Consider the following 9,397-nt stretch of genomic DNA (forward strand, 5'->3'; position numbering starts at 1 on the left):
AGATTCTTTAGTCCCCAAATACACCGTGGTCTGCTGGGCCCTGTACCCCTTTCCTGGGATTGAATACAGCAGGCCCCGCTTGCAGTTGGGGGAATGGGGAAGGGGGGCAGGGAGAGAGGGTAGCCAAGGCTGAAGGGAGGGGGCAGGGGCGGGGTCCTGGCCGCTGGAGAAGACCGGGAGAGTCAGGTTAAGCTGGGCCGGGGCCGGGGATGGGGGTGGCTGGGGGCTGGCTCAAGTCTAAAGAAGAGGTGGGGGCGGGGTCTGGCCCCCCGCAGCCGGGATAGGGGGCCAGGGGCGGGATCCTCACCCCGCAAGCAGGGGGGCCGGGGGCGGGGCCGGGGGGGGGCGGACTCCCGCGCTCACTTCCTCGGGGAGGGGTTGGGGCCGTGCTCTCACTAGCCCACAGTCCGGCTCCAGCCCGCAGCCTCGCCGGCAGCTTGCCCGGTCCCTGCTCGGCCCCGCCGGCAGGTAGGAGCCGCCGACGGACACGGCCCCCGGTTTCTTGCCCCACCCCCGCGAGCGCTGCGCCCCGCTTCGAGGTGAGCTCCCGGGCAAGCGCGGCTCGGAATCCCGGCCGCCGCAAAGGGCTAAGGGCAACTGCGGCCCCCGGCCCCAGCCCGGGCCCAGGTCCCACTGTGGGCGTGGGAGGCTCGCCAGGAGTAGGGGCCCCGGGAGCGCTGAGTACCGGACGAGATCGCTTGGGGCCGCCGGGAGGGGCGGGGGCTGCTGCGAGATTTGGGCGGGGAGGGGGGGGGCGAGGTTTGAAATAGAAAAGCCGGACTGGAGAGATAGACAGGGACGCTGGCCTGGGGAGACCGGGAGGGGCCGAGAAACTGAGGCTGACGGAAACCTCGGTGGAGCGACACGGAGAGAGAGAGACAGGGACACAAGCGACAGGCTTAGGCTCGGGGCTGCAGACGGGAGGCTACCTGGATATTCGAAATGGGGGGGGGGCAGAGTCTTGGATGCACAGTCACCGAGACAGACGCGAGGCACAGGGGCGGATCAGGGATTTGTGGAGCACTTGAAAGAAAAAGCATACATATGACTCTGGTGAGCACGTTGCCTGGGCTCCTCCCAGGGCCTCGGAGGGGCCTGGGCAAGTGAAGGGCCCTGAAGCCTCAGCCTCATTAGCTTCATAGTGAATCAGCCCATGCAAGGCCTACAGACACGTTCAGGGTAGAGATGCTAAAAGACACAGAGAGCCACTTGGCCACACAGAGACAGAGAAAGCAGAGAACCAAGGCACTTAGAGACACTGTGAGACCAAGACTTGGGTGCACAGAGACAGAAATCCAGAGAAGCAGCAGCTCCCACTGGGAGACAGCCACTCAGAGGTACAGAGACCCCCAAAACATGAAGACAGCTGCTGCGGAACAGAGCTAGAAACCGAGGCTGAGCTTTAATGGAGGCAGAGGGACAGAGGCATGCTGACAGCTTCCAAGACTGACCCTGAGACTCCAGGCCTGGAAAGATTGGGGAGCAAGGATGTGGGGAAACAGAAACTCTGAACCAGCTGAGCCCCCAGGAGACAGAGGACCTGAGATGGTAAGATTGAGATCAAGAAAGAGCCCCATGGACATACACAGCCATCAAGACAGCCTGAATTATTTTTAAACTCAAATCTTGGACTGGCTACTTTAGCCCTGGGGGACCCAGGGTGAATGAACTCTTCCTCTCCTGTCCCCAGGGCAGCTGCTTGATCCTGCTCCCTGCCCCCATTCCACCCCCAAACTGCTCTGACTTCTAGGCCTCATGGGGGGAGGGGAGGGGAGAGGAGAGGGGAGAGAAGTTTGGGGTTGGTGCCTGGTAGCTGGTGGGGAGGGAGGGAGTTGGTTTCTCCCCTAAGTCTCCTGTCAGCTCCTGGGAGCTGGGGGAGGGGTGTGTTCTGAACTGACTCACAGCTGTGGGGCCTGGCCAGGGCCCTCCTGGACAGTGGGGGCGAGAAGGGGGAACAAAAAGGGTTGAGCAGTTGGCATGGGTAATTGGAAAGGCCTCTGGGTGTCTTCCAATTGCAGAGCTGGCAGCTGGGGGTCCAATGGGGAAAAGAGCCAAACTCCAGTCCTAGTGATATGGCCCAGTATCTCCTTTCCCCCTGCCCTTAAATTCTGACCACCTCCTCTGCCACCACCACAGTCCTCTCCCAAGGGATTGGGAGGCAGGAGTCCTGGGCTCTGACTATCTGAGTGACCCTGGGCATGCCCCTGCCCTTACCCTGGCCCCCTCTTGCTCACCTGTAAAATGAGCTGGAGACTCTACCTGCCTTCCTTTGGGGAGATCCGATAAGATGGTGGGTGTGAATGCATTTGTGAGAGGCAGAGGAGCATACGGGTATTTTCACGTGTCCCCATGTGAGGGGTCTCAGTGGAGTTAGAGTGGCTGGGCTGGAGTGGCCACTGGCCCAATTGGTCTCCTCTGCAAGCCCTATAGGCCCGAGGCCTCTCCCATTTTCCCAGAACAACTGCAGGTTCTGTTTGCGTTCTCTTTCTGGACTTACTCTGAGAATGTCCCGATTTAAAAAAAAAAGAGAGAGAGACAAAGAGAGACTCAGGGAGCATAAAAGACTTGTCCAAGGTCACCCAGCTAGTAAGAGAGAGAGCCGGGATTCAAACCCAGGTTTATGATTTCATAGCTCAGACATCTCCACACCACACACCATAGCCCAATAGCCGACCATTTTGCGCTCTGGGAGGTTAACTGGGAGGTGCCAGGTGTGTGTGTGTGTGTGTGTGTGTGTGTGTGTTAGTGGGGGCAGGGGCTGAGAGCCATCTGGCAAACTGAGCATTTCCCCCCACAACCCCCAGCCAGGAAGGAATACAAGACTGATTCTTCTAGTCCCTGCCAGGGAAAGAGGCCAGGGATGGGGGTGGGGGTGGGGGGATGAGGGAGGGAGGGTGGGGGATGGGCAGAGACAGGTGGGCATTAATAGTGCCCTTCACTCTGTCCTCACCAGAGGCCAGCTGGACTGACAGGGGGATTCTGGGAAGGAAATAAGCCACACCCATACCCTATTTGGGGTGCCCCATCTCAAGTGGTGACTGCCTCTCACGGGGCGGGCCCAGGGCTAGCCTGGGCCTGGGAAGGTGGCTGCTTTGCTGCCGGCCAAGCCAGGAAGGAAGGAAAGGGCCCAAGGCACTCTCTACAGACCACTCCACCTGTGTGACCCCCTGCTGCCCGGTGGCTGCCAGCCCAGAGCAGGCTCAGATGTTGGGCCACCAAAGGAAAATGGGGCCTAAGTGGGTAGGAGGGCACTGATAGGGAGGAAATCCGGTTCTGAAGACCCCAGCTCCCTAGTGGCCTTGTCTGCTGGTCAGAGGTGCAAACCAGGTATTCTCCCACTGCATAGAGCAGAAGCTGAGCTCTCACAGCCACCCCTTCAGAAGAGCCAGGCCCCCTCCAGGCTTCCGCTGGCGCCTGGAGTCTGAGCTCCAAGCCAGAGCAGTGCTTGCTGGAGAGAATTTCCCGCTGGGGGTGGCTAAAAAAAGGAGGGCTTTTCCTTCAACTTGAGCCAGGGCAGACTCTGGGGACAACAAGTCACTGGGGTCTAATGGCAGGGGAGGATTTGAGGGGTTCCTTTGTATGTCCCTTTAACCTCTTAACTTCCCCAGGCTCATCTGCAGCTGTGAGAACATCCCACCTCGGCATTTCAGCCCCTTCCTATGGGTCCAGGTTGCTCCTCTCCACCCCTTTCCAGATCCCAGCCCTTGGAGAGCTGGCTTCCTGGGACAGGAGGCCAGGGGTGCGAGCTCTGACTTTGGGGCTCGATGCTGAATTGCGAGCAGCAGCAGGGACTGGGAACCCCACTTCCCTACCTCCCCACTCCCCACGCTCCTGTTCCAGAGGCAGCTGTGTGGATGACTTCATCCCACAAACATGCTTTGTTCCTGAGAAAATGGAAAGTGTCTGAGGTTTGGTGGGGGGCGGGGTGTCTGCAGCAACAGCTTGCAGGGCTCCCCCTTGCCTCACTCTCCACCCGAGATGGGGCCTGAATCAGGGAGAAAGTGTCTTCAATGGTTCTCACTTCCTCACCCTTCACTCTCCCTGCTCCAAACCCTTAGAAATCAGAAAAACTAGGGAGAGGCTGTCTCTCCCAGAGGCAGGAGAAGGAAAACAGTGACCCAGGAATGGAAAGATCCTGGGGTGATGCCTGGCAGGGAGTGATAGGGGGCACACTGCACTCTCGCAGTCTGTCTCCATCCAGTTCCCTTTTCCTTCCCCAGGCAATTCATTTTCCTTTTATCTCCCAGTTGCTGGCAAAACATGTCATCTGGCCATCTGTGCTGCCACAGCTGCTGCAGATGTTGCAGGCCAAGGTTGCTCAGACTGGTGTGACCAGAGACACAGCAGGGGTAGAAGGGGATGAGGGAGAGGGTCCAGCTGGGGAAGCCTAGCTGTGTCCAGCTTGCAGGATTTCCTTCCTGCTTAAACCTAAGCTGGTTCTTAGGTTCTTGTTGCTTGGCTGATTCTCACACTGGCCTCCTCCACCATTCATCCGTCCAGGGTCCATCTAGCCTTCCACCCTTTCCTGGATCAGGAGGGGAAACAGGGAAAGCACATTCCCATTCCTAAGCCCCCCACTCCAGAGAACTCATGGTAGAGTTTCCACATTCCTAAGGCCCCTTCCTGGGAGTTGGGAGAGGGTGAGGGTGCTGCTGTTCAGATGGAGGTGGATGGGGTAGCTCCTTGCCTCTGCTCCTGCCACCCTGGGGACAGCAGGGACAGTGGAGACCATACTCGGGCTGGGACAGGAAATGAGTCACTGACCCAGGAAAAGCCCCCCCTCCCCCGATCTGCCAGGCCCAGATAAGAAAACAACTTCTGCTTCCTGATTCTTTCCTAACCCCCTCCCTTCTTCCCCTCTAAATACAAAAATAAACATACAGGACTCCTGGGTTCCCAGAAGCACCTATTCCATCCCCACTTGTTTTGACCAGATATTTCCTAGGCCTGGTCCCTTGCTCTTTCTTGAATGCAGAGGCTCTTGCAAGGGGCTAAGCCACAGTCCCCTGGTGACCCTTGCCCCACCTTGTGCTCCTGACAGGCTCCCCAGCACATCACCGCCATGAGCGAGGCCTTTGACTGTGCAAAATGTGGTGAATCTCTGTATGGCCGTAAATACATCCAGACGGACGGTGGCCCCCACTGCGTGCCCTGCTATGACAACACTTTTGCCAACACCTGTGCTGAGTGCCAGCAGCTAATCGGGCATGATTCGAGGGTGAGGACTGGACCAGACAAAGAAGGGGGAGGGGACTGGCAGGAGGGGACAATGGGAGGATCTACCAGGCCTAGGTGCCAGTGCCTCTGCTGTGCTCCCTGCAGGAGCTGTTCTATGAAGACCGCCACTTCCACGAAGGCTGCTTCCGCTGTTGCCACTGCCAGCGCTCCCTGGCCGATGAGCCCTTCACCTGCCAGGACAACGATCTGCTCTGCAATGACTGCTACTGCAGTGCCTTCTCCTCACAGTGCTCTGCCTGTGGGGAGACTGTCATGCCTGGTACATCTCCTGGGGCTCATCGTGTACGGGGACTGGCACGCCTGGCATCTACCTGAGGGCTTATCATGTGCAGGGACCAGCACGCCTGGCATCTGTGTAGGGTCTTTGCATGTGCAAGGAATTGGCACGCCTATCTGATGCACAGATGGAGGTTTGGTATGTCTAAAGACTGGCACGTGCAGTGTGACCCTGGAAATGTAGTGCATACAGGATATGCCATGCCTATGTGCTGTTGGGAGTTTAGTGTGCACAGGCTCTGGCACACTCAGGTATACACATGAAGGCTTACCATGTGCAGGAAGTGACAATCTTCGTACATTCCTGAGGGCTTAGTGTGTACTGGACCAGCAGACCTGATGTACACCTAGGGGCTTAACATGTATGAAGACTTGCATGTTTGGTACATGTTGGAGCTAAAGTTATGCTGCAACTCTCATGCTTGGTGCAGAAGGGCTTAGTATGTGCACAGACAAATAACTGAGGGTTTAACATGTAGAGACCTGCATGCTTAGTAGATAATTTAAGACTTAGCATGTTTGGAAAATGACATGATTGGGAGGTACAAGGGCTTAGCATGTACTGAATCTAATGCCAGGGCATTAGACCTTTGTGTGGGCTTGTCTAGTATATGTGGGGCTTTGGTGTGTACTTAAACCATCATGTCTGGTGTGTATGGGCTTAGCATATACTAAGACACCATGCCTGCTTCTTGGAGACTTGAGGTGTGCTGAATAGTCTCCTGGTATATATGGGCTTAACATCTGCCAAAACTTCATGTTTGGCTTAAGGGGGCCTAGTGTGTGCTGAGCCATCATTTCCAGAGTTTGCAGGTGGCGGGGTTGGAGGGAAGTGAGCATGTACAGTATACGTGGTGGGAGTCTTGATGCGTGTGCATGGATGCCATCCTGCCCAGGATTTGGGAGCATTGGAAACTCCCGTGGGGGGAGCAGAGGGTGGCTCTCGGGAGCTTGCAACACAGCCTCTGAGTGGGACCCCCTTTCCCCGCAGGGTCCCGGAAGCTGGAGTATGGAGGCCAGACATGGCATGAGCACTGCTTCCTGTGCAGCGGCTGTGAGCAGCCACTGGGCTCCTGTTCCTTTGTGCCTGACAAGGGTGCTCACTACTGTGTGCCCTGCTATGAGAACAAGTTTGCGCCCCGCTGTGCCCGCTGCAGCAAGGTGGGGGTTGGGCCAGTGGGTGGTGGTGCTAACCTCCACTGCTTTCGTGGGTGGGGGTGAGTAAAACTCTGTAGTGGGGTGGAAATCCTCACTCCCCCTTGCTGATGGGTGCTGCCCCCACAGACACTGACACAGGGTGGTGTGACGTACCGTGACCAGCCCTGGCACCGGGAATGCCTGGTCTGCACCGGGTGCAAGACACCCCTGGCGGGGCAGCAGTTCACCTCCCGGGATGACGATCCTTACTGTGTGGCCTGTTTTGGGGAACTCTTTGCACCCAAGTGCAGCAGCTGCAAGCGCCCCATCACAGGTGGGACAAGGGTCAAAGAACAGGGTGGGTAGGGTGCAGGCAAGTGAAGGGGATCTGGTACTGGGTGAGGTTGTGGGGCAGGATTACCTCCAGATCAGCAGAGCTAACCTCCAACCTTCCTTCAGGACTCGGTGGGGGCAAGTATGTGTCCTTTGAAGATCGCCACTGGCACCATAGCTGTTTCGCCTGCGCCCGCTGCTCCACCTCCCTGGTGGGCCAAGGCTTCGTGCCGGATGGAGACCAAGTGCTGTGCCAGGCCTGCAGCCAGGCAGGGCCCTGAACCAGGGTGTCTGGGCCCAGGCCCTCCTGAACCAGTGCTCCAGGACTTGCAGCTCCCTTTCCAATCCACCTCTGAGACACAGCTCCTCCCCAAAATGAGGTTCCTCCTGGCCTCCAGGATTCAGCCTCCCCCTCCCAACATCCCCAAACTGGTACTCTCTGACTGAGGGTCCCCAAACTTGGACTAAAAGGAAGCCTCTAGGATTCAAGGCCCCCCCCCCACACACACACACACACCACCACCACCACCACCAAACCAGGACTCTAGAACTCAGCTCCCTCATCTATCCAAATCAGGGCTCTAGACCTCAGCCCTCCACACATGGACTCAGACCCAGGCCCCCTTAAGTCTAGACTTTCCTCCAGAGATTTTATGTCTCCTGAGGGTGCCTGAGAAGTCCTCAAAACTGGACTGTACTCAGGCCTGACACCCCCATCCCCCAATCACCAAGGCTGGGGCTGTCAGGGCAGCAGAGCAGCAGGGGTTGCTGGTTGGGGGATCCTAGGGTGCAGGGCTCTGCCTAGCCCATGTCCATCAAGTGTCTTCTCATTTCATTTCAGTCCGATTTTGTCCAGAGGTGGACAGAGGGGTGGGCATGGCTCACCCCCTTTCCAGGTTCTGCAATAAAGCAGTGTGAGGAAGCCGGGGCCTCTGTGTGTTTGTCTGGAGGATGAAGGGGGCAGGAAGACCCGGAGACTGAGGCTCCGTGCGGGGCAGTCGGGGGAGGCTGCCGGGACGCAGGGTGGGAGATCCTTCCCGAGGAAGGGATCCCTGCCGCCGCAGCTACCATCCGTCTCCAGCTTAGCCTGCCTGCCTCCTGCTGGCGTAGGGTTCTCCCCTCCGCGTGGGGAGGGAGGGGTTTGGGGGAGGTGGGGTTCCCTCTGTCTTGGTATGATAGCCCCTCCCCTAACAGCCCTTCCCAAATCTCACCCCTTCCCGTCTCGATCCCCAGTCTGGGCCCAAATCCTCTGCCCCCTTCCCCCTCTTCCCAGGGATTAGCGGGGGCGGCCCAGGATCCGCTCGCGGCCTCGCGTTTTTTGCCAAAAAAGGCAAGGATGCAGCTGCACGCGCCGCGGGAACATCTGGATCCGATTCCCGGCATGAATGGGTCATGGCCCCGCCCCCTCGCACCCCCGCCGTGATTCACGAGCGGGGGCGCGAATGAGCGAGGGGGGTTACCCCCCAAAGTGGGGAGATGGGGCGGAGTTCTGCTCCAGTCACCCCGGCGTCCGACGCCCCCTGCCCCCCACCCCCTTCGTGACCTGCGGTCTGGGACGCCGCCCTCTGACTGTCGGAGGCAATTTCATGCGCACACGCAGGCTAATACGCACAAATAGTCAGCCGGCAGCTTCTCTTCCGGGGAGGGGTCCCGGGCCTCTATGTAGGCCGACCCTCGGCTTGTGGAGTGAACCGCAGGGGCCCACTCCGGATCTGGCGGAAACCGTGTGATCATATATATCTCAAATTAAATCCTCCCAGAAATCTTGTGGGGTGGGCATTATTACTTACATTTCACAGTCAGCTGCCCCAAATCGCATAGGTAATCACTGATGGATCCAGAATTCTAATCCGCTTTACACTGCCTCCCGGGCTCATTTTGAATCCTAAACTTTTTGAGGTAGTGATTGACATTTTCAACAAACCTAACTAATGCCCACCATGTGCGCTTACCACGATTAATAATTATGTGTTTACCTTGCTTTTGTTTGTTTCTTGCACCAGACTCTGAGGATGGAGCTTGCGCCTGTCTTCTCACTGCTCCATTCCCAGGGCCTTGCTCTCTTACTACATGTTCAATAAATTCTTGTTAAGGAGGAGCAGGCCAGGCATAGGAAACAGCTGGTGCAAAGGCGTGGAGGCCTGAAAACATGATGCTTTGGGATGCACAGCAAGAAATTTACTTTGGAGTTAGTGCCAGGATACTAAAATGGCAGGCAGAGCCCAGGTCATGAAAAGCCCAAAGCCAAGTTAAACAGACCTCACCCTGTGGGTAATGCAGCCAATGAAGATGTTTAAGCAGGAGCGTGAGATGAGTTTTGGAAAGATCACTCTAGCTGCAGCCTGAATAATGAATAGGAAGGATAAAAGGAGCAGGCAAGTCAGGAGTCTAGTGCAATGGTTCAGGCGAGAGC

At 57.4% G+C, this 9,397-nt stretch overlaps 1 protein-coding gene across 3 annotated transcripts; it reads left to right on the forward strand.

The window, feature by feature from the left end:
• The first annotated feature begins 382 nt into the window (after positions 1-382).
• FHL3 (four and a half LIM domains 3) lies at positions 383-7,912 on the forward strand. Of its 3 annotated transcripts, none has more exons than XM_037827664.1 (6): positions 383-539; positions 5,042-5,218; positions 5,323-5,497; positions 6,506-6,675; positions 6,799-6,985; positions 7,111-7,912. In XM_037827664.1, exons 2-6 carry the CDS (start codon positions 5,063-5,065, stop codon positions 7,263-7,265), a joined length of 843 nt encoding a protein of 280 aa, XP_037683592.1. In that variant the 5' UTR covers positions 383-539; positions 5,042-5,062; the 3' UTR covers positions 7,266-7,912. The 3 variants fall into 3 exon arrangements, with proteins under 3 accessions (XP_037683592.1, XP_037683593.1, XP_037683594.1); XM_037827665.1 differs by having other exon boundaries at positions 392-468; XM_037827666.1 differs by lacking the exons at positions 383-539; positions 5,042-5,218; positions 5,323-5,497 and adding an exon at positions 5,505-5,653.
• The last annotated feature ends 1,485 nt before the right edge of the window (positions 7,913-9,397 follow it).

Source organism: Choloepus didactylus, chromosome 2 (assembly GCF_015220235.1).
Source record: "Choloepus didactylus isolate mChoDid1 chromosome 2, mChoDid1.pri, whole genome shotgun sequence".
NCBI lineage: Eukaryota > Metazoa > Chordata > Mammalia > Pilosa > Megalonychidae > Choloepus > Choloepus didactylus.